Source organism: Triticum dicoccoides, chromosome 3B (genome assembly GCF_002162155.2).
Source record: "Triticum dicoccoides isolate Atlit2015 ecotype Zavitan chromosome 3B, WEW_v2.0, whole genome shotgun sequence".
NCBI classification, from domain to species: domain Eukaryota; kingdom Viridiplantae; phylum Streptophyta; class Magnoliopsida; order Poales; family Poaceae; genus Triticum; species Triticum dicoccoides.
The window spans coordinates 221996992-222022510 of record NC_041385.1 but is presented as its reverse complement, the minus strand read 5'-3'; the positions used below and the strand labels follow the sequence as shown (position 1 = coordinate 222022510).

General features: G+C 46.8%; 2 protein-coding genes and 1 pseudogene across 2 annotated transcripts; 2 read left to right on the top strand and 1 right to left on the bottom strand.

The window, feature by feature from the left end:
* Nucleotides 1-1213: 1213 nt before the first annotated feature.
* Nucleotides 1214-2679, top strand: LOC119275602 (annotated as a pseudogene).
* Nucleotides 2680-3905: 1226 nt separating this feature from the next.
* LOC119275601 (beta-amylase 1, chloroplastic-like) lies at nt 3906-13911 on the bottom strand. The gene is made up of 4 exons (XM_037556471.1): nt 13246-13911; nt 5683-5893; nt 5478-5594; nt 3906-4886 (listed from the first exon to the last, which is right to left on the bottom strand). The coding sequence occupies exons 1-4, from the start codon at nt 13761-13763 to the stop codon at nt 4098-4100; spliced, it is 1635 nt and encodes a 544-aa protein (XP_037412368.1). The 5' UTR covers nt 13764-13911; the 3' UTR covers nt 3906-4097.
* A 10188-nt stretch (nt 13912-24099) lies between these two features.
* Nucleotides 24100-25256, top strand: LOC119281163 (expansin-A24-like). Its single transcript, XM_037561768.1, has 2 exons — nt 24100-24696; nt 24786-25256. The coding sequence occupies exons 1-2, from the start codon at nt 24224-24226 to the stop codon at nt 25096-25098; spliced, it is 786 nt and encodes a 261-aa protein (XP_037417665.1). The 5' UTR covers nt 24100-24223; the 3' UTR covers nt 25099-25256.
* Nucleotides 25257-25519: the final 263 nt, after the last annotated feature.

Below are 25519 nucleotides of genomic sequence, written 5' to 3'. Positions count from 1 at the left end.
CGCGAACCAGGGGTTACCCCGCCGCGGCCTCCACCTCCAGCTGCCCGGCCTGCGGATCCATCCCCCGTTGCCTCTGACGAAGACCACATCAACGAGGGAGAGTTGCAGGCAGAGCGAGAGAGGGGCGCCGCCAGGGAAGCGGGCCTCCGCGCCCGCACACCTCGGATCCCGAGGTGGACGAGATGCGGAAGAGGGAGGGCGTGACTGGCGCGGGAGGATGGAGGAGGAGGCGAGCATGGAGGCGGCTAGGGTTCGTGAGGCAGGAGAGGAGGAGTGTGTGGAGGAGTGGGGGAGATGCCGTCTTCCCGTCCCGCGACCACGACGAGCGACGGCGACGAGAGAAGTGGGGGAAGGGGAGGAGGGGACGCAGGGCTCCAGCGACGGGCGATGGCGGCGAGAGAAGGGGAGGGGAGGGAGAGGAGAGGACGCAGGGCTCGAGGGGATTGGTGGCTAGGTTTTACCGTGCGAACCCTACTCTCTATCCGGATCCCCTCTTTTCGCACGCAACGTACACGCAAGCCACACCGCAAAACTGGGCCTGTGAGAAAAGAAGGCCCACCAGTCATTCACTTATGCAGGAAAGCACAATGTGCAGATGAACGAGTGGCTGGATTTTTGACAGCGCCGTAAAAACGAGCCAGCGAGGCAGATCGAGCGTACAGGAATCATTCAAAACGGAGATGGCGCTGGGATGGCGGGTACTCTAGCAGCTTTTATATGTTAGATATCCACAGCTGCAAGGTGGATAGGCGCTAGCCTTGCACACCACCACCACCAATCGACCACGCGCCTCTACCAGCAAGCACCGCGACTGATCTTCTTGCTGCTGTCGCTCGTCCTCCCTCTTAGCATCTTCCATGGGCGGAGCAAGAGAAAGGACAGGATGTGAGGCAACCCCTCCTCCTCTAGGTCATATCAGATCGAGCGGGGCCGGAAGATCGGGCCGGGCATAGGTTCGCGAGGACGAAAAAACAGGATTATGAACGGAAATCACGGGAGCGATTAAATAAGGGAACCGGGACATGGGTCTGCGAGGACTAAAAACAAGAAACTGATCGGGAATTACGGGAACGAATAAATAAGCAATCGGGAGGGACGGAGGGGTTGGGGGTGTCGACGAAACAATTGACGTAAGAGGGGAAACGGAACGCTCCGTTTCTTTCACGTAGTAGAGAAATCACAGCCTTTGATTTGTTGATTAAAGAAGAAAAAATCGCGCCAACCACGTCAAAAAAGAAAAAAAAACGCACCAACCGTTCCGAAAAGTATCGGATTGGGTTAGAAATTGCGCCAATCCATCGAGCTGCGAGATCCAGGCCCGGCGGGTTCGCAACCCTAGTTTTTCGATCTGATCTTTCCCCGATCTCGAGCTTGCGCGCACTTGGGCGAACATGGCAGCGATCATGGCGGCGCGCGGGCAGGGTCTGGAGCAAGATTTTGATTTCTTCGTGGTGGTCGACTTCGAGGCGACCTGCGTGAAAGACGGGCGGATCTTCCCGCAAGAAATCATCGAGTTCCCCGCGGTGCTCGTCGACGAAGCCACCGGCCGCATCGTGTCCGCGTTTCGCAGGTACGTTCGTCCTAAGCATCACCCTGTGCTGACCCAATTTTGCAGGGAGCTCACCGGCATCCAGCAGGAGGACGTCGACGGCGGCGTGGAACTCGGCGAGGCGCTCTGGCTACACGACGCTTGGCTGAAGGCGACGACGGCGGGAGCAGGGAACAAGAGAGGCGTCCGCTTGGCCGTGGTGACCTGGGGGACTGGGACTGCCGGACCATGCTCGAGTTCGAGTGCCGCTTCAAGCAGTGGCGGACCTAGAAATAAAATAGAGGGTGTGCACACTTTAAAAAATTTAAAGTCTGTTTCAATTCACTTGCATGGGCTTTAAAAATAAGCAAATGTTTACATGGTAAAAAAATGTTTTCCAAAAACCTGGGTGTGCCACGGCACACCTGGCACACCCCTTGGGTACGCCACTGGCTTCAAGGGCATCGAGAAGCCCTCCTACTTCGATTGCTGGATCAACCTGAGGCTCCCCTTCCAGGCGGCGCTCGGCGGCGGAGGGCGGGTCAACCTGCAGGAGGCGGTCCGGGCGGCGGGGCTGGACTGGGAGGGCCGCCTGCACTGCGGGCTGGACGATGCGCTCAACACGGCGCGGCTGCTTGCTGAGATCATGCGGCGCGGGGTCAAGATCACCATCACCGGCTCGCTGGCACCGCCGCCGCCGATCCAGCAGAAGCAGCAGCCTGGCGCAAGCCCTTGCGGTGGCTCACCGGCGCTGGCGCCGCCACCGATCCAGCAGCAGCCGCCTCGCACAGGCCCTTGCAGTGGCACATTTGCGCTGGTGCCGGTGCAGGCGCCGATCCAGCAGAAGCAGCAGCCGCCGCAGCAGCCTCACATAATCAGCCCCTGTGGTGGCTCCTCCGCGACGTGCTTCTCGTACTGCAGGGTGGCGACAAGAGGAGCCATGGAGCCAGGGCAGATGCGGTCTGGATGCGCCAACTGGACGCCGGCCATGGGACCTTACTTCCTGTGGAGCAACTGAACAAACGATCCATGAGACTGGGATTCAGAATCCAGTGTCGCTCAGCTGCTAGTGTTGATCGTTCTAGCCATCAGAATCAGAGTGTAGCTCAGCTGATTCTACTATACTCTACTCTAGGTGTGATTGTTCACTGAAATCGAATGAACGTCACCAATGGGGCTATTGTTGATGTAATTGGTGTCTGAATTATTAGTAGCATCAATATAAATTTAGTTTTAGTTATTACCACTGTTAATAGAAGATTTGTTTTACCTTCTCTGTGGATTTCTTCAGTACTGAGCAAACGGCCAACGATTGACTTGTTAGTGACATTGATAAATTTCTGAAGAAGGCTACAATTCCAATCGACAATGCAAATGGAAATTCGTTCTCCGATGAAGCCCCCTGCTCCGCCGAGGAGCGACCGATGCCAAGGAGAGGGATGGTCTTTCTCCCAAGGCACATTCATCAGCATCGAACAAGGCGGTGTTAGAACCTTGCATCAAGATTGAAAAATAAAACAGCCAACTGTAGATTTCTGAGATAAGAGCTAATAATTTGCTGTACATATTTAGCACATGGTGCTGGAAGTCCTGGGGGTACAGTTAAAAACCGAAGTTGTTGTAATAGTATGAAACTTTTGTTGTCCAGAAATTGAACAGTTTTGGAAGCTAGTTCCTTTTATCCACTTTCAGTTCCTCTTGAGTTTGAGCTCTTTGAGGCTTGCTTGGTTCATTGTTCCCTGTTGTGAAAAAAACAAACTCTGGAGAAAAATAGGCATAAGTTTCATCGTATTTTAGCGACATAAACTAAAGCCATTTTGAATCTGGTTTGCTGCTCTGATAGAATTATTGGTGTCCAAAATCCAGCTGCTGACAGAGAGTTCTTATCCATCCAGCATGTTGAGGAGCTGTTGTTTGTGTTGAATCACTCATTTTTCAGAACAAACAAGAGAAATTTCCAGCTGGGGTATTTATTTCCTTTAATGCCACATGTGCAAGTTATGCATGATTAGGGCCTACATGGATAAATGGCTGATAGTGCAATGAAGGCCGCCGTTTTCAGATGACAGCTCAGCTCAGAGACAAGAGAATACTGGAGTTGAACAAATGATTTCTGCAGTTTTAATACCATAAATAATACCAGTATATGTGCTCTGAGGCGTTCCACGTAGAATGTTTGCAGCAGAACCTAAGATAAATTGTACCGGTGTAGATAACTGTTGGTAAAAATGGCTTGCGATGAGTGTAGCTATTGACCGTCACTTTTTTTTTCAAGAGTAATTGACCGTCACTTTACAGCACAAAAATCTAAGATTTGGTGAGGAGCTAGTCAGCTAGCACATGCGAGGCAGAAGCTTCAATCAAACTGGAATAAGCATGAGAACACAACAACCAACCCACTGGGAAGTTTTCTTCCATTTTGCCTTCTCGAGTCGTCTACAATTTTAATATCACAGGTCACATACATGTTTGACACACAACAACAAAAAAGGGCAACCTGGTGCATGTAGCTCCCGCTTGCGCAGGGTCCAGGGAAGGGTCCGACCAACAACAACAACAACAAAATAAATCATGTGTATGCATAGGCCTGGCTAGCAACCCAAACAACTGACATTGAAGGCAGGCATTGGTGTCTCCTGAAGTTCAGTCTAGCCAGAAAGGTTCTGGCATCCGACATCTTCCTGACGAACTTCGTAAACCGGTTCCAGTTGTGTGACTCGAACAGGCTCTTGTTCATCCTGACATAGTTGAAGGAGAAAGACGCGCCCGAGGTGCCGCCCGAGTAGCGCCTCGAGCTTCTGACGACCTGGCTCAGCGACGCATCGTCCAGCCTCGCCAAGGAGTTCTCGCCGTTGAGAGGTAGGTTCCATACCTTAGCAGCAGCCATCAGTTGCCGGAGAGTGCCTTCGGGGCTGCTCTGAGGACCGCTTCCCTTCTCGTCCCTCAGGTCGAAACAGCCGCAGCACAGGGCAGCTCTGTGTCGAGAGAACATTTGGGCGATGGGGAGATAGCCGTCTCTTAGCAATGTGTTGTAGTAGCCGGCTGTCAGCTCGGATGGGTGTGAACATGTGTAGTAGTGCCAGTGTATGCCGGAAACCTTCCCCGAGATGGTCACGCCGGTGCCAGAAAAGACGGCGTCAGCGACCGCGCATAACCTCTCTCCATGGAGAAGAAGCATTCCGGAATACCACTCGAGGAAAAATCGGCCATAAGGGGTATTCCAGCATCCTCCATCGGCACGGAAAAAGTTTGTCTCTTCAGGATTCTGCCACGTGCTATCTATGCCAGCTGGACCACCACTTCCCCACTCTTGAATCCCGAGAATCCGCGCATGAGCACCCAGTGATGCTTGCATGAACTGTCCAAGTACATCACAGCAAAGTGATCAGAAGTTCAGAACACTATCTTTTAATGCTACCCCTTCAGAAAAGCCATATGCTAGCGAAATAACGATAACAGAAAGGAGATTGTCATCTCATAACAGAAAGCCATTTTTGTTAACCTAAGAAAATGCATGTGCAATTTTTTTTTGATCTAGTTCAATAGTTCCTCAAAAACCAAACGAGGTAAGTAATTAGCATGTAGCCATTGCTTTGGCTTCAGATCATGAGCTTACAAACTGAAGCCGAGGGCAAAACGACACCTCAGTCTTGTGGTCTTGGCCCTATTGATTGTTGAATAAACTAAAGCCATCATACACACAGGAGTCTGATATAAGCTGAAATGCGTACGAAGCACATTTCAGCTTTAAGTTCGAACTCACGTATAAGTTTGCTCACTAACAAATTATAGTTGATTTAAACAGTAAGCGTATAAACCTGTGTCATACACTAGGGCTCGTACTTGCGAGAAATTATAATATACGCCCATAAAAAATGAATGTTTACCGAAAATGTAAAATCTTTCCATATCAAAGTGATAAGATCAGGGATCTTCTTTCACTGTATACCTTGTCATAACATTGAAATTCCCCAAGTTCAGATGAGCTGCCTGGCTGATTTAGCTTCTCGGTTGGGCATGATGGATACCTAAGCTCACCTCCTGGGCCCATTCCAACTTGAACTTCCTGAAAAGCAATAAATACAAGGGGCTTACAACCTCTTGCTGGTGTAAAATTAGCATGATACACTTAAATATAAAAGGAGAGCACAAACCGTCACTATGGCCCCAAGGTACTCCTTGAAATTGTCGCGGAAGCTCCTCATGAAGTCAGCATAAGCTTGCATAGGTGATCTTCCCTTCAGAAGTGGAAGAATGTCACATCCCAATGAGATGTATTCCTTGTTTCTCTGTTTATATCTATCAGTATATGACAAGTCTGGCATCTTCTCCATCTCCTCAAGCACCCATTGTGGAAGAGGGACCCTGTAGTAGGTATATTTTTTCAGAAACAGCAGAAACGGAAAATCTTGTGCATAAATGAAATTGTCAGCGTCTGCTCACTTGTCACTATGGCAGCAAAAACAACGGTTGCATTTTCAAGATCAAAGGACTAAATTGAAAAAGCAATATAGTGAACGTCGCAGGGTGGAAAAATAATCAATTCATTTTACTGAGTGAATTCTGACACAATTACATGTGGCTTTGTAGTGTAATTGCTGATGCATTTAGCATGCTGGAAACCATATTTTTCTGCCACGTTTCACTAATTAAAGCAGTTGTGGAAAGGCATCACTAAATGTAACACCTTTTGTTTTAACAGTTGATGTACAGCGGTCATACACCAAGTAACATCCAGTTCTACCATTTTGGAAGGCGTGTATCGATTTGGGATGGACCCATATTTTCGTATGACAACTTGGGCCAAGAATAATGCTGAATGGGTAAATGGCCCCTAAGAATTCTTCAGACGCTCACAGTTGTTATGAGGGAATGCTAGATGATTGTGATGCAGGGGGGCATATATAGTAAGACTTGACCATCAAAGGTAGCTCAAATGTAATGTACAAATCTCTTATTCAAATAGACAGGAAACGAGAGCTAGGATGGCTTTCAGTAATTCCTAGTGTAAGTAAAATAGATCCTCTGTCACCCATCATAATCATTGTTATTGTAGCAATCATTATCATCATTTTGAGCACGAAGATGAACTCATTTTGTTTTAAGATTTTAGTCACCTTGAGTGTAAATCTTTAAGTTTCATACTTCATTTTGCTCCTTTGTCACCATGCTGTGCAGACCGGTGGGAGCCCCAGGAGCAGCAGAGCTAGAAAATGAAGGAGCAGGAGCAGTCAATGGAGCAAAAGCAATCAAGGAAGATGATTAGGAAAGAGTCCAGAAGAGGACATACTAATATTTGAGTCCATGCATGCTCGGAGTCCATATTAGGGCGTTCTTGTTTTAGGAGGCAAGTCAAGGTAATCTATGGACAGTGTTGTGTTGGACAGGGCGGACCTATGGAAGCTAGCAGGAACTGCTACTGCACGTGTGGCCTACCGACCAGTGGGGAGGTGTTTGGATTAGCTTACCATAATCTAGCCTTTCTTCTTTAGCTTAGTTTGATTTTGTTTTTTCCTTTTGCTAGCTTTCATCAGTTTTGCTTAATTAGGCTTTTAATTATTTCTGGGGTCTGTGCTCCTTGTTTTTTGCTGGAGGATACCATCAGTGATTTGTAAATTCACACTTCCTTTACACTCCTTTTCTAATACACAATGACGAGAGTGAGAGTCAGGTCTACATTGTCCAGTACTGTAGTAGGCAAGAAATAAACTAATTCCCTATCCACCAATTGCTATTCACAATCCCTGCAGGCTCACTCTTCTACCTCAGTTCCACGCATCTAATTGCTGGCCACAACGCCTAGTCGTCAATGACAATCTTTTCCATCAGTGAATAATTCCTTAAATATTCGCAGCATCAGGGCACACAGTAAGTATCAGAGCTTGCAAACATGGCTTCCAAGGTGGACAAGCAGCAGGCAGATAAATAGATAGTGATTTGAGATTGGTTATAGCCTGCCAGTATATCAGGATCTTCAAAGTATGCCGGCAACTAGAGCTTCATTCCCAATGAGATACTTCGGCCTTCCCCTTTCGGTTTGGCAACTAAAGAAGGTGGACTTCCAATTCCTTGAAGACAGAGCGGCCGGAAAATTGGTCACTTGGGAGGGGCAAAACATTACTAGCATTGGGCGCACGACCCTCGTCAAGTCCATCATCACCTCTCAAGCAGTGTACTTCATCGCACCCCTCATCATCTCTCCGAGCACACTTCATAACCTCAACAAGCTTGAGAGGGCTTTTCTTTGGTCCAGCTCAAATAAGACGACTGGCGCAAAGTGCAAGGTCAATTTGGAGGCTGTTTGCCGCGCGCGTGAGTATGGTGGCCTCGGAATACTCAACACCGACAAATTTGCTCATGCTTTGCGTTTATGTTGGCGTTGGTACAAATGTAAGGAGCCAAATAAGTTGTGGGTGGGGTTGGGAAACTCATGCGATGAGGATCCTGATTTCTTCCGTGCTTCCACCACCGTCACCGTTGGAAATGGCGCGAAAACATCTTTTTGGGACTCCCCTTGGCTACTTGGGCGCAAACCCAAGGATATCGCATCCCTAATCTTCAAGGCGTCGAGGCGAAAAAATTGGAAAGTGCGTGAGGCCCTTAAGGGCAATGCTTGGATTCTAAAGATCAATTCCTCCGCCGTTGTCTCCGTTGACCACATCCAAGGGTTCTTCACTCTTTGGATGCTTGTGCATGACTTCCACCTCGACAAGTAAACCAAAGACGACATCGTGTGGAAGCACTTGAATGATGGGATATACTCGTCGGCTACCGCTTAGAGCATCTACAACCAGACACCCCATATCTGCCCCAAACGCCTGAGCGGCCTGCCCAGACAGAAAAAAGCCACCCAACCGGCCGCCCCAAACGCACCCCAAACATCCAAGCAGACCGGCAACCCCCATATGCAGCCCATATGTGGGGCGGATATGGGGACGCCCGTACGCGGCCACAGGCACGTCCACCATGTCTGCCATGTCGGATCCGGCCCATTATGGCCCACCCGACCCCACATATATTCGTCCCTAGCCACTCCACTCCACTCCGCCCCGCCCCCAAGCTCCTGTCTCGCGATCTCCGACATGGCGGGCAACGGACCCGACTCCGAGATCTCCCGATCCGTCGACCGGTACTCATTGCATGTGGAGATGAGGAGGAGATGGCCGTCCGCATGGCTCTCCACCGCTCATGGGAGGAATGCGCCTGACCGCAGTCCAAGTCGATCCGGCGGGAGTCCATTGTGTCCGTGCAAATGGCGCTTAGATCCGCTGGGGCTGGTGGCTCGAGGCGCGTGACCACGGCCTCGCCGGACGTGGCGACCACAGTTGGCGGCGCAACCTTCGGTGTCGCCTCCTCCCCGCAGCTTCGGGCTTCGGGCTCCAAGTCGGAGGTCAATGCCGGCATGGTTTACGGCCAAACCGGCCATGAGGCGCGACATGTGTCGGTGTCAAAACCAGCAGACCTCGGGTAGGGGGCCCGAGCTGTGAGATCGGATCGATGGGTAAGAAGAGATAGAGGACACGCTACTTTTACCCAGGTTCAGGCCCTTTCTAAGGAGGTAAAACCCTACGTCCTGCTCTTGCTTATATTATGAGAGTATCAAAGTACAGAGTTGATCTACCTCGAGATCATGAGTTGTGGTCTAAACCCTTAAGGGTATGATGATGATGATGAATGGTTGATCGTCTCTAGGGACTAAACCCTACGGCTTATATATGCACTGGGGGTGTCTAGGGCTACACATGGTCAGTTGCCATCTAGGGATTACCTGCCGAATCTAGTAGACCTTGGAGTACACGCCAAGTCCTCGGTGAAGCTTGATACGCATAGGTCAGAGGCCTCTGGAGTCCTTCCTTGTTAACGGGCCATCAGTTCAGCACTAGGCTAGCTGGGCTGGGTCCCCCTAGTCCAGGACACTGTCAACGTGCCCGCCGTACGAGCAACAAGGCGCGGGAAGCCGCGGTAGCCCTCGAAGCGGAGGCAGAGTCGCACGCCGGCTTGGACAACAACGAGGATGCCCTCTGTGCCTGCATCATCGAGAAGCGGTAAAGGAGGACGACGCGCACCCTCGCACGGGAGCAAAGCAGAGCGGTTATCTAGGGCTACACATGGTCGGTTCCCATCTAGGGATTACATGCCGAATCTAGTAGACCTTGGAGTACACGCCAAGTCCTTGGTGAAGCTTGATACGCATAGGTCAGAGGCCTCCGGAGTCCTTCCTCATTAACGGGCCATCAGTTCGGCACTAGGCCAGCTGGGCCGGGTCCCCCTAGTCCAGGACACCGTCAACGTGCCCGCCGTGCGAGCAACAAGGCGCGGGAAGGCGCGGTAGCCCTCGAAGCGGAGGCAAAGTCGCGCGCCGGCTTGGACAACAACGAGGAAGCCCTCCGTTCCTGCATCATCGAGAAGCGGCAAAGGAGGAGGACGCGCACCCTCGCAGGGAGCAAAGCCAAGCGGTCCATTCCATGGCCGTACTGTCCAAGTATAGGGGCCCGGATATGGGGCGTCCGGTTTTAGATGCTCTTATAAGGCTCAATTCTTGGGCATAACCCTCTCCCCATGGACCACATGGTTTGGAAAGTTTGGGCTCCGCCAAAAGTCAAGTTTTTGCGTGGTTGGCTTTGCAAGACCGGATTTGGACCACCAATAGGTTGGCAAAGCGTGGGTGGACAAATTGCAGCCTTTGCCCTCTTTGTAAAATGGAGCAAGAAACCGGGGCTCACCTCTTCTTCAAGTGCCGCTACACCCTTAGACTACGGAACTTGGTCACCGAGAGGCTAGGCCTTGTGCACATGGATACATCCACTTGGCATTTGGAGGGCTTCGTCCAGGATTGGTGGGATAAAAGAAACGGCATGCAAAATCCCAATAGACGAGACATGGCTTCTCTCACCATGCTTGTCTCTTGATACAATTTGGAACGAAAGTCCCGCGTTTTCCGGCAAAAGAGCGCCCCGCTGCGGATATTGCTAAACATCATTTTCGACGAGGCGAAACTTTGGATCACCAAGGGTGCTAAGAAACTAGGGAAAATAGTATTGTGCGAGTAATTGCCATGCGTTATCTTGAGGGGCACCTGTAAAACTCTATTCTCTACTTAATTAATACATGAGGCAAATCTTATGCCTGCGTTTCGGAAAAAGAAATCGCAACAGGGTCATTACTGTCATGACAACTCCAATTCTGGCCCCCTTGCTGCCAGGGTTCTTATAATCACCGGACCGCAATTATAGGACTTCAGTTTTATGATGCAGCATCTGCTGCTGACCTTGCCATAGTTCACATTGTCGCTCCTGCCAGTATCTCTACCATTGCCATATAATGACAATAGGGTTCATAACAACTACAACTTGAACTTCCTACATATGACGAGGAAGGGATCTGCTAGTTTGGATAAACCGGTGTGAATAAATGTTGGGACCAGAGAAGAGATGCGGATCGTATGGTTTCGGTGGTCGCTTATAAAATGGTTGCCATGGCTCAACAATGGTATATTCAGCTCGAGTGTGCCGAAAGAACCGCAACACTGGACCATTCCAAATCTGCTAGTCTGCTATCTATGGTTATTGGTTAGCCACCGCCTGTGCAAACACACTTGGCAAGCTCAAGGCTTCACTCCGGTCAGGGGTGCCTGGATGAGCATCAGGATAAATTTCCGGCAGAATCGTGTTGAGCTGGGGAGCTGTCTACTGCCTACCGAGCAAAAAGTCCAGCCATTTACATCTGGTTTGTCAGACCTTTTCTGCACCTTGTAAAATCCACAACCTTTATTTTCTTCAAATAGCTGCCCTGCTGGATGCTGTAAAGAGAGTGTGATCATTGCAGCAGCAATAGAGTCCAGTGGGAAGTCACCTATGTGTACCAGGCAGCTTGGATGTCTGGAAGGATCATCTAGTAATAACACACTGCCTGGGAGCGTGTCTGAGATGTGAACTGGGCATATGAGGCTGGTCTTTCTGCCATTGTCAACTGCAGATATTGTAGAGAGGGGAGAAGGGGCTAGTTTCAACTGTATGAGAAGTTGACATCGTTGCCAGCCCTTTTTCTAGCTTGAAGTGCTGCTGCATGACTTCCATGAGGAAGGACCTCCCTGAATTCCAGTTGGATTTATGTTGTGGTTTGAGCCCCAGGAGTAACAGAAGCGGAAAGGGAAGGAACCAGGGGCAGTCCAGGGCTAAACTTCAGGTTGCCTTTTTCATTGAAATTATCGCCATTGCCTCTTGGAGCATCTGGGTTGTAAGAAATGCAAAAGTTTTTGACAATGAAGCCCTGACTTTTGAGAAGTGGCATCAAACGTATAAGCATGAGATGATCATGGTTGGTCACAGGGCCAAAAAGAAATATGCTGAGGCCTTGCTGGCCTGGCTACCAAACCTGTAAATATTTTTTCAAAAAATCTCTCTTATACTAGCATCATTCCAATGTAGGACTCTTTGTACATATTTTTTTTGTTAATAAAGCTGTAGGAAATTTTCCCACTGTCTCCTACCAAAAGTGTATAGGAATTTATGTAACTTCCGTTTGTTGTGGTGACAGAGTTGGCATTCAATTGAATCATTTTGCTGTTGTGACAGTCTGGGCATTACAGAACGATCATTTAAATATGGTGAAATACTTGACATAACTATGTTACATGTAAAAACTAAAGATTGCATCTTGTTCTCTCTATATATAGAAAATCTGCATATGTTGCCATATAAGCATTTGCATAAGCTGAAGTGCTAGGTTGGCTGCTTGCACGCCACATACTATTCTTTGAAATAGTAGCTATACATAGAGTTAAGGTCCACAGTGAACAATAGAACATTGAGACAACTAAGACAGGCACACATAGCTTCCTAAATTAATGTCATGAACCATAATGACACTTGTATGGCTTGTATGGAGATAAATTTAATGTTTTGCAGGGCAATTAATTGCATGTCATGTTTGAAAAAGAAAAACTGTAAAGTATCATTTCATCTTGGTCAAATTCCCATCTCTTGAACATGGTATAAAATGGCACAAACAGGACTAAATGCTTCTTCAGTACTTGCAACAGGTATGTTCATGTATTGACACGAAATGCTAAGTCGTGGCTATCAGAGATTACTGAATCCAAAAAAAGCATAATTTTACACAACATGTAAATATTTAGTTATTTACATTTAAGCATGTTAGGTTAGGATCACATCCTCAATGCCTTTCGGCCTTTCCATTCAACACCTCCATGACTCTGCTGTTATGACAAAACTCCAGCTCCTGTGAGATGACTTATTTTAAGTTGTTTCCTTCCTTTCACCTAGCGTCATGCTACATCCAAATCTGGAAAGCTCTACTCACATGTTCTCGGAAAAAAAGGTATACTCCCACTTCAACTGATACATCACATAAAACACTTGCATAAACCACAAAATAAGTCTCTGATTTGGTTGCAGCATTCAAAGTTTCAGATACCGCACACTCTTGTGATCATACATTGCACTGATCTACTTAAATTCCATAGACTTCAACCACGATGGTACTCATAAAGGCCGACGAAATGGTTTAAAATGCAGCCTTCTCCCTAGACATTTACCAGGAGAGCTTCACCATTGTGTCTCTAAACCCCCACAAATGTCAATTCATTTACATTTGGCAGCAAAGGTGTTCGGCTCACACGCATATACATGTGGAAAACCCGAGAGAAAAGGAAACAAATAGGCATGCTTAGAGCAGCGGGGAGAAGCGGGACGTACCAGAATGAGTCTTGTGGCCCGGTGCCGCACTGGTGGAAGGCGAGGATGGCGCGCACGCGGAGCCCGCAGCGCCTCGCCATGGCGGCGAGGTCGAGGTACCCCGCCCAGTCGTACTCCCGAGGCCCACCGCGCTCTACGACGCCCCACCACAGCTCCACCGCGACCCCTGTCACCCCGGCGCTCGCCAGCGCGGCGAGCGAAGCCGACATGGCCCGCCTCCGCGCCACGCGGCCCCCTGCACCCACGGCGTCAACCGGAAGCGTGACGTACACGGGCGCCCCGGAGGGCGTGGAGGGCGGGGGAGGCGGCGAGACGTAGTGGATCTCGCCCCCTCCCCCGGCCCCGCCCCCACCACCTCCGTAGGAGGAAGAGGAGGACGAGGAGAACGAAGGCGAAGACGATGAGGAGGAGGCCGCCATGCGGATGAGTGGAGCGCGGCGGAAGCGCGCTCCGTGGCAGGGCGCGGCGGCGAATACGGCAAGGGGAGGATGCGGCGGCGGCGCGGTGATCACCGCCATTGGAGTGGAGGCGTCTCCCTCCGCGTGCGAGTGTTCTCCCCGCAAGTGCGGTGACGGCTACCGCAGTGGCTTCTAGCGAGGCAGTGGTCCGGGAGCAGCTTGGAGCTTCCGTCGCCGTCTTTTTGTTCCTTTCGGGAGCGTGGTCGGCTGGTGTTCCGCACGCGGAACAACGGACGGTTTCAGTTAACCGGAGATGGATTTTTCTCATGGAGTGGAGGCAAAGATGCCTAATTTTGTTTTCTCATGCCAAAGGCCATTTATAAGACCATTTGTTAAAAAAAAATCTGACTCTTATAAGACCATTTTTACAAATCCCTCAAAAAAAGAGACCATTTTTACAAAAACAGAAAAAAGGTGTGGTATATCCATGTTGTCTTCCTCCTGCATTTGGTGGTGGCGTGATGTGAGCAAACCTAGATGCCGCTCTGGATCTTCGGAATCGTGATAACATTGTTGATGCAACGACCTGGCGTCAGTCAGAGCCAAAAGAAACCATAGTCAACGTACTGGAGATCAGATCGCCGTCCCAGAGAAGAAGGCGACGAAGGGGCTAGACACTCATCTCAAGGGAGGCCTTCCCTCGCTAGCTTCCTGACAAAGTCAAAGCTGGGCGTGCATCGCCGGGTGAAGAAATAAACCAAAAAAGTCAACACACAGACCGTTGGTGTCCACTCCGGTAAACGACAATGTCCAAGGCCACCTAGAGGAAACATGGTCCAAGATTTGTCCCTGACTGAAGCTTTACACGCAACCAACTTACACCAATCAAAATTGTCGGAACAAGGACATGACGAGGATAACTTATTCCTTGCCACCGATGATTTCGTCACCTCATCATTGCCGACCATACACCTAGACTAAGCCCTAGCCAGGGAAGGCCAACCCAAACACGGTCAACCCCGAATCAGGGTTCGCCACCTCACTTGCGTCGGAAGGCATCTAGAGGTGAAAGGAACCAACGGTAGTATCACTCAGGAGAAAACCCTAGTCGCCGTTCTTTGGAGAAATGTGGGAGATGAGAGATGAACACACTATGTTTTTGAACTAATTTATTTCTCTGTTCAAATAAATACCACATACGAAGAGTATCAAGGTTGTCAACTCCTGAAAAGATAATGAAAAACATCAAACCTTACATACGATTACTAGTAGGCACGGGTAATCTATATTGTCTAGGTGGCATCCAACTTACCACCATCTTGAGGACGTTCTACTATGTATGGTAACTGGTTGAGGGGGCTAAGAAATATGTTGTGTGTTTTCATCATGGTTGGGGCAGGTTCTTATGTTGGTTCATATGGCTTAGCTGTAATGGTATTGGTATTGCTAAAAAGTATAAATTATCATGTGTGGGTTATGCATTTATATTCACATGGTCTCCATACTTCAAATGGTCGGCAAAGGGAAGACCAGAGTTGGTGATGATGGCATGCGCTCAACTATAGCGAGTTGTCAGGCATGCTCTTCCAATGTGGCAGCGGCGGCATGATCTCTATATTTTGGCATCATGAGCCTTCCAGTGGGCACTATAAGTGTGTTCTCCCTTATTGTTGTAGTAACTAAATTGTTACCATATTTATTTTAGTGGTGTATCCTTTGCCCCGTGAATTTGTGCTACTCTGACGCGGAGGTTGGAGGTCAAACTCTTTTGTGAATGTACCACCTAGATACATGGTGAAGAATCAATAAAAGCTTCCATTTAAAAAAAGATTATGGGTAGCCTAGAGGTACAAGCACCTCCAAAACCACTGAACAGGGTGAGTTGAGACGAAGGGGGTGTGCCTGCTCATGCATTACATTAGTATATTATTTTTTTTCCACTTTACATTGATCGTTCCCTTCTTACTATTTTAGGGGCCACTACATTTGCGACATTGCCCATGGTTATCCAACTTCCAGCATGTGAATCTATTAGTCGTCTTCGTTATGCCTATCCGGATATAAATCAGTGAACTTACCTCTACCTCTCAACTCAAGCTGGTCTAGTATATGGTCCAGTAAAGTCAACATAATCCCTAGGCCCCTTATCAGGAATGATCCAGCAGTTGCACGGCTTGTCCACTACACAATTGCTCAAAAAAGATTATTTGCCACTTTGTTAAGGGTTGTATGAGACTTGCCATGGTTTAACATGTACCAAGCTAAGATCCATCGTTTCAAGTGTTCGGGGCGGTCGTAGTGGAGAAACAAATGATGGGCGAGCCATGATAATGGATAAGCACATTTTTTGTCATCAAAACCTAGTTTTACGCTCACTCTTCGATGTTTGCTCCTAGGCTCGGTGGAACATGAACTAATTTTTGCTTAGTGTGGCTCCGCCGCTAGATAGTCGTTTGGAGGCAACAACACTACACTAAACATAACACACCTATCAGTGCATGACATCAATATAGCAACCCAAGAGCCTTCACTTGGTCCACTTCGTCGACTCACAATTGCATAAGAACACCTTTGCCACTTCACCGTCATTCATTCGCGAGCTAAGTGCCTTTGAACAACACCATGTTGTTGTCTTTCTTCTTTGACACCGAGGATCCCTTTGAGAACTCCAAGGAGAACCCTTCGGAGTTTTTATCCAAGGATCTAGAGGAATCTATTGAGGACAACACAAGGCAGGATGACTATATTGAAGTCATTCACCTTGAAGGCCAATTCGCTAGAGCTCACTTATCATGTATCGTGTAGTGAACTATTGCTTCCGCCATGTAAACTTAGTAGTAGGCGTCCCGATGTGGTCTGTATCTAGCACCAATGTGGAGGTTGGGTAGAGACATCACTTGTTCTACGTGGTAAGACATAATTATCTAATGCTTGTACATGATGACTCCTTTTGCAGTTTGATTGCATATTTGAATGTTACTTCGATAATTATTTATGCTTTTGAGGACTAACCTACTAATGATCCTTCGAAAGTCTATTTTTTGTGAACCATGTAATTTCAGGGAGTTCCATGAAAAGGTTCCAAGAAAATTCATAGAAAATGTCCAAGAGTGGTCCAAAAGCCACACACACAAGGGAATCATGGGGAGGCCACAAAGGCTGATGTGTCTAGCGACCTGGCCGCATGATAAGGGTTGCTTTCCTAGCTCAACAAAGTCTTCAAACTCTTCTGGTCCTCCTCCAAATCCTTTTTCTACGCCATTATCTAACGTAGAAGCAAAACAAAATAAGCATCACAACAAGGCAGGAACTTCACTTTTTTGGGACTTCTCTGGTTATATGAAAAATAACCAAAGGGAAACTATTGGTTTTATAGCTCTAGAGATTTTTGTTCAATTCACTAAAGATGGATTAAAGGAGGAAATGACAATGATAATGAATAAACAGAAAAACTTCTATAAAAATGAGTGAAGGCACCCATTAAATAGGTTGTGATTTTAGAAACAAATAGGAATTGGTTCCACTGGATTTGGAGTTCAAAAGAATATTCTAGGTCTTTTCAAAGTTGACATATATGAAGAATAGACTATTTAATGGGTCTAACAGAAACTAGGAATAGGAAAAAAATTCACTATGTTCTAATAATTAGAGAATGATTTATAAACATCTAGGAATTTGAGTCAACTCATTTGGAGCTCAAATGACTATGCCAGGAGTTTCCAAAGACTGACTTCATATGCAAGAAAAAAGGTTTGCTAAATGTCAGTACGAGAAATTCACATGGAAAACTGTGCATCTGACTCTAATGGATAGATCATGATTTTAGGAGCATGTAGGAATTTGAATTAGTATATTTGAAATTGAAATGAATATTATATAATTGATTTATGCTTCTGGATAAAAGAATAAGAAAAGGCCGTCAACCTAATGGGCCTTAGCATAGTGAGCAAAGGCGCGCATTGGGCGTAGCTTAGCGGCAAAACACACTTGGCCTGGCCTAGTCGCTCAGCCACGCGCTGGAGGGCGATGACATCGGAGGTGCCTCGTAGCAAATACGCTTCCTCGAGGGAAAAGCATACCACGAGCAGAGCACGTCCGACTCGAACGTGAGGAGACACTGATAAATTGGGCCTGCCTGTCGGGTTTGTCTTCCTCCTCGAGCCCAATGGCAGAGGCGAGGCAGGCGACGCTCATGCCGGTGATCTAGACCACCTTCAGGGACGTGCGACACACTGCCGTGCTCAGGGGATCATGTCACGTCGGATGGTGTTCGAGGGAGTCATCAAAGACGATGACATCTACGATGGCGAGGCTAGCTGAACGGCGGTGAATGCGATGATAAAATTGACGACTTGGGCACAGACACCTATGCAAAACGATTGTGTGAGTTCTGCATAGTCGAGGGGAGTCTAGAGAAGAAGAAATGAGGAAGAATGGCGGCCTATACCGCTGGGTTGATGGTGATCCGAGGTGATGATGCCGAGCTCGAACTCAAGTCCCTGGTGAATGCGCGAGGAGGATTTTTTTGCCTCAACACTATTGGGAAGGAGTAGGGGCAACAGAGAAGCTCGGAAGGGGTTGGGGGTGCCTTATATAGCCGATTCGTTGGTGCATGCTACTTGTGAGCTGCGTTGGAATTTCCCCCGAAGAGGAAGGTTGAAGCAATATAGTAGCAGATAGTATTTCCCTCAGTAGAGAACCAAGGTTACTGAATCAATAGGAGATTCATGCAAACAACTTTTGACAATACCTACACACAGGAGCAAATACTTGCACCCAGCGCGGACAAGAGGGTTGCCAATTCCCTTGTACTCGTTAATTGCAAGGATCAAATATGGTAATAGGTGATAGATAAATTGTAAAGTAAAATAGAAGAAATAAATTGGAGCAAGGTATTTTTGGTTTTTGCAATATGATTAAAATAGACCTAGGGGCCATAATTTTCACTAGAGGCCTCTTTCTCATAAAAATAGCATACAATGAGTAGACAAATTACTGTTGGGCAACTGATAGAAAACACATAGTTATGACATTTATTCATGGCATGATCATGTATATAGGCATTACGTTCATGACAAGTAGACCGACTCCTGCCTGCATCTACTACTATTACTCCACCAATCGACCGCTATCCAACATGCATCTATGGCATTAAGTTTATGACAAACAGAGTAATGCTTTAAGCAAGATGACATAATGTAGACAAGATAAAACCAAGTAATATGATTGAACCCCGTCGTTTTCTCCTTAGTAGGAACAATACAATACGTGTCTCGCTACCTATTCTGTCATGAGGTGAGGACACTGCAAAAATGAGCATACTACTATGCACCACTTCCACTGAAAATAAATCAATCTAGTTGGCCAAATCAAATGGATAGATCGGAATTCATTACATAGTTATAACATTCACACATAATAAAGTTCAGAAAAGATCCAATTACTTTTAATGAATAATCCAATCACAAACCCACAATTCATCGGATCCCAATAAACACATCACAAAATAAGATTACATCGAATAGAACTCCGAGGAGAACATTGTATTGAAGATCAAAGAGAGAGAATAAGCCATCTAGCTAATCACTATGGACCCGTAGGTCTGTGGTAAACAAGTCACACATCATCGGAGGTGCAGCAAGGTTGACGTAGAAGCCCTCTGTCATCGATTCCCCCTCCGACAGAGTACCACGAAGGCCTCCAGATGGGATCACGGAAGAGAAGAAGCTTGTGGTGGCGAAATAATTGTTTCGGGTCTCAATCTAGTGGTTTTTGGATGAGGTGAAATTAGGTCAAATGGATCTACGCGGGGCCTAGAAGCTCAGGTGGTGCCTGGGGCGCACCGTTTGAGCTTGTGGATCTCCCGTAAGTCTTCTGGCCTCCTCCTGAAACTTCTAGGGTCCCTTCTGGTCCAAAAAAATCACCGTAAAGTTTTATCGTGTTTGGACTTCGTTTGGTACTGTTTTTCTGAGAAACAATAAAATAGGCAAAACACGAACTGACACTGGGCATTGAGTTAATAGGTTAGTTCCCAAAAATGATATAAAATTGCATAAAGCATACAAGTTTGATAATATAATAGCATGAAACAATAAAGGAATTATAGTTACTTTGAGACGTATCAGTGCACCGTGGGCTTGGTCCACGGTGACTTTGCTTGGGCATTGGAGGGATCGTGGGGATGGACAAAAGTGAGGGGGGTGAGGTGAGCCACGGGGACGGATTTGAATGAGAGAGAAGCGAGCTGCGGGTGTCCAGACGTCAGGGTTCGATATCGGTCAAATTGATGCTCTGGAGCACAACAGTGGCGGTCTCGGAAAGCTGGCAAGCACTGTAGGGATTGAGAGGGATATAGCATGTCTAGCATACTCCTGGGGGTGGCGTGCACCATTGGAGGGTCTTGGAGCGACAACTATGCTCATGCACGGCTGTTGCCGAGGCTGGTGGCATTGCCACGGTGCTCGGGTGACTGTGGCCTACTGGAGCAGACAGAGGGCATGGGTGATCGACGGGAGAGGAGAGGGGTTCCTTCTGCTGTCAGTTGACAAGGAGCAGAAGCTTTGCCTGAAGGGTTTTGGGTACAAGAAGAAAACAGTGCACTAATTGCCATTTATGCTTGGCTGCTGGTGCTTCAATTCGATGAACTAGGGAGGGATAAGATGTCCTAGAGGTTGCCACAATAGTTTTGAGTGACCTGGGTCGACTGGGAGTAGTTGGGTGGCAATGCAATGGCTATGGATGAGAGAAAGACAAGAATTTGCCTGATGTCCATAAGTTAGGCAGGGGTGCTAGAAGTTTGTTGTGTCAAATTGACTACTGAAACTTGTACTGGATGATGTCCAACGGATGGGAAGGATCTAGTAAAAGTTTGAAGCAAAACAAAAAAAACTTTGCTTCACAAAATTTTCAAATCAAGATTCTGCATGAAGTAGAAAGATGGATGATCTTCATGTGAAATGGACGATTTGGTAGCTCAAACTTGGCATGATGGATATTTGACAGCATTTACATCTCCGGGAACTATTTGGGAATTTATAGAGAAAGTTCCCTATGTAAAGTTTCAAACCCTAGAAATGGACAGAACTAAATTTCTGTAGATCTAAAGAGATTTTAGTCATGATCATGGGTTTAAACTCATGTATATGAATACTATATTTCTCGTGAACTTCCCAAAAATTTCTAAAATATTTTTGAAACATAAAAACAGAATTTTCCTATTAAAGATCACTTCTGGCCTTAAGAAAAGGCTGATAAAATAAATACTTTATACTTTTTCAAATAATATTTTTGTGGTTTTGGGGTGTCCTATAACTTGTATGTTCCATAAACAACCTTGACAAGTTTTTATTCCACTGAAATCAATGACTTGTAGTTCAAACCATGACTCAAGGGTTTTGAAAACCTAAATTTGGAAAATAGCTTTTGGCCAAAATATTTTGTAACATAATTACTTTTATAACCTATTCCCATGTCATGATCACTGGTAGAAAGTTGGGCTTCAGTACTGGAGTAGAATGGTCATAGGATTTTTTCCTAAGTCCTATAGCACTTTTAACAAGCAAAAGATCCAACTCAAATTCAAACAAGAGAAAAGAACATTTCCAAATAACAAGAAAAATTCCAACTCACACACAATTAAGGCTCCAAACAACACTATTGGCTCTGAGTTATCATGAGGCAAAATTTAGGGCGTTACACTGACTCAGTTGTCCACAAGTCCTGGTTCTGTTCCTAATCACACTTTGCAACAAGGAATAATCAGGTGCAAAAATAGAGTTGTCATTGGAGCTAACAACACTCTTTGTACTAAACTATTATCTGCATTACATAATTTTGAATTGGGTGGTCACTCTGGTCATAGAGCTACATATCAGAGAGTGAAACTTCTGTTCCTTTGGCCAGGAATGAAACACTTCATTACAGACTACATCAAGCAATGCCCTACTTGCCAAATCAATAAAGTTGAGCACTGCAAGTACCCTGGGTTACTGCAACCTCTTCTTGTCCCTGATTCTTTCTTGGTGCCACATCATTATGGATTTTGTGGAAGGTCTTCCCACTTCCAATAATAAGGACATGATCTTGGTAGTTGTGGAAAAATTCACTAAATGCAACCATTTCATTCCTATGAAACACCCTATTACTGTCAGCACTATTGCTATGGCTTTTACCGACAATATCTTCAGACTGAATGGCCTCCCTTCTATGATTGTTACTGATAGAGACATGATATTCACAAGTCGTCTGTGGCAAGATCTCTTCAAGAAATTGTGCATTAAAGTTTACATGAATACTTCACATCACCCACAGTCTGATGGCCAACCTAAAAGGGTAAATCAATGCTTGGAAAACAATTGGCGCATGGCTTTCATCCAATCCAAGAAATGTTTGCACTGGTTGTCCTTAGCTGAGTGGTGGTATAACACAAGTTACCATAGATCCCTCAAGATCACTCCTTTCCACGCTTTGTACAACATGCCTCCTACTCTTCTGGCTGAAGCTGCTCTCTACCCTATGGACCAAACTACTGATTTCCCTTCTGTCATGGCTGCAGAACAAACAACAACCAATATCAAAGAGAACTTACAAACAACACATGCCAGAATGAAGCATTATGCTGATAAGAAAAGGAATGAGAGGACTTTAGCTGTTGGTGACATGGTATACCTCAAATGCAGCCTTACAGGCATACAACATTCAGTATACACAAGGGTTTAAAACTACACTCCATATTTTATGGCCCTTTTAGGGTTCTTTAGAGGGTGGGAAATGTCTCTTACAAACTTCTACTCTCTAATTACTGCAAGCTTCGTGACACTTTTCACATCAGTCAGTTCAAAAAACATGTTGGACCTCAGGCTATTCCTAATCCGAAGTGCCCTTGCTGAACCCTGGTGGCACTATTCTTATGGAACCTGAACTTCTACTTGAGCGCAAACTCATTCCTAGAGCTCAAGGCAACATCAACATACCTGTTGCTAGATGGCTGACCAAATGGAGCAACTTACCCACTAAACAAGCTACTTGAGAAGATGTAACATTTATTCAGAAAGTATTCCCTAATTTTCAGCCCCAAGGACAAGTTTGGTCTAAATTGGGGAGTTGTCGGGACCCAAGTATGTGTTCTCTGAAGAATTTAACACTACATCGTCAATTTAGTTAAGTTTGAATGAGACAACCGTTGGCGGAAAGCTCCGCTTGTCGTCCACCTACGATCTAACGGTCCACATGTCTTCGTACCGCCTCGCAAGCTATGAAGACCCTGTTGGCGTCCGATCTGCATCTAACAACTGCGACCGCGTTGCGTGTCGCTGTTGGCTTTCCGGCAAGCCTTCTGAGAGCCAACTACTCCATTTGCGTTTTCCCTTCTTTTTCCTCCAAGTTGTAATGCTATAAGCCGCGTTTCTATAACCCTCTTGCTATCTCTGTATTAGGGTCCCCCCCCCCCTATCCGTCAGTGTTCCTGGTTGGCCATAGGTGCCTCTCGTATCGCACTCGAACTCAAAAATTTATCCATAAAAATAGCTAAGATTTGTGTGGTTCAATTATTCTATCTGAATCTGACACTCCTCCCTCCACAGCATGGCGTCGCTCCTACGCGCAGCTCGCCTCCTACCGCAGCTCGCCGGTAGCTCCGCTTCCTTCACCGCCTACTCCTCCTCTTCCTGTCACGCTGGCGCAACGAACAATCAACAACGGCCTCTCCGTCACTGCTCCACCCCCGCATTGAAGAAGAACGGGTCGAGCGAGACCGCGTGACGACAAGACGTGCGACCCGAAAATGCACTAAAGGGAAAAGACCAAACAATCAACTGATTTGATCCACGTGCACGGTGAGATCCGCAAAGAAATCGGACGGCCTAAAAATTCGACCTGAAGCCAAATCAAAATCAATTAACTAAAATTTAATAGAAGTGTTTTTGAACTAATCATTACCTGACGATGGGCGCCGTCGATGTTGTGGACCAGGTGCAGTGCAGGATGAGCCGTACGATTCGAGGAACATAGGAGACATCCTTTCGTAGACAAGGGGTGCAGCCGAACATGGACATCCAAGGTAGGCGCCAAGAAAGTCAATATCAAATATCCTCCCTTAATTAAAAGTGAAAACGTCAAGCATACACATCTGAAAACCGCAAAACGCCGCCTATTTCCTCCGAAAGCGTCAAGCAAAAATCATCTCTAGATGTCAGTCGTAGACACTGCCTGAAGCAAAGATCAATAAACAACCAGTGATATAATGCTAACTTCTAAACTAACGATGATATTATAAGGAAAAACAGTACGTGTCTGCGGATTAGTCCATAAGCCATGGTGCGGCTGCACATGTGCACGCTACGGCATCATTAATTCGTGATGACCTTGCTGACTCTCTCAAGCTATGGATCAATCACGAGCAAAGGCTATATAAAGTTATAAACACACAGGATCATCACAACATCATCACACATCTAGCCATCAGAAGCAAATCCACCTGAAGCACACGAACAAACAGATAGGCAAAGAGCACACAGCTCCCAGATTCAGCTCCGCACAGATAAGTTTGAAGCGGCATCCTGCATCCATCGATAGATATCGACATGGCGCCGGCTCCCGCTCGAGCTATTGCGGTGGTGCTGCTCACGTTCGTCTGCTGTGGGTGTGCCATGGCCGCGGACAAAGCACCGATCAAATGGCTGAGGGCGCACGCGACGTTCTACGGCGGCGCCGATGCCTCTGACACCATGGGTGGAGCGTGCGGGTATGGTAACCTGTACTCGGCGGGGTACGGTACGCGGACGGCAGCGCTGAGCACGGTGCTGTTCAACGATGGTGCGGCATGTGGACAGTGCTACAAGATCGCATGCGACCGCAAGTTGGCAGATCCGATGTGGTGCAAACCAGGCATCTCGGTGACGGTGACGGCCACGAACTTCTGCCCGCCTAACAACGCACTTCCGAGCAACAATGGCGGCTGGTGCAACCCGCCAAGGCCACACTTTGACATGGCGCAACCGGCCTGGGAGAAGATTGGCGTTTACAAGGGCGGCATCATCCCCGTCATGTACCAGAGGTACACATGCATGAGTTTTCCTAAAAAATTGTAGTTTTTCTCAAAAGTTAAAATTGCTTAAAGTTGGTAGAAAATCAATTTTTCTGCAGGGTCCCATGCGTGAAGAAGGGTGGGGTGCGGTTCAAGATCGAAGGCCACGATTACTTCAACCTAGTTACCGTGATGAATGTCGCAGCCGCTGGCTCGATCAAATCGATGGATGTCAAGAGCTCTGATTCAAACGACTGGATGTCAATGTCCGGTAACTGGGGTGCCAACTGGCACTCTCTAGCAAATCTTACCGGGAAAATGCTCTCGTTCAGGTTGACTGACACGGATGGGCAGACGGTTGAGTTCAACAATATTGTGCCTGGTGGATGGAAGTTCGGGCAAACATTTGCAAGCAAACAACAGTTCAAGTGATCATTCTCCGGTGATCAATTTAGAATATGACCGGTTCATGAACATACCATATTTACATTGTAGCAATATTGTTGAATTAAATTTATTTGTGCCCTGGTGTTCAATAATTAATTTTATCCAGATCTTGTATATACGCTACATCAATTCATTAATAAAGGCATGTAACATCCTTGTATGTGATTAACTTGTTCTATGCTTTTATGTTTATATAAATTTGAATGGTGTACATAAAGTATGACTGATTCTACCGAGTTTCAACTAATGTATACTTTGTATACTTGTGGAAACCAACATTTATAACATTATAAGGCAAAATGGTTGCATGCATAATAATGATGCAGAGGCTAGGGTGAACCCCCTTTCCGAAGAAACAATATAAGCGATATATAGCAGCTTCATTTAGTCTTTAGACATTTAACAC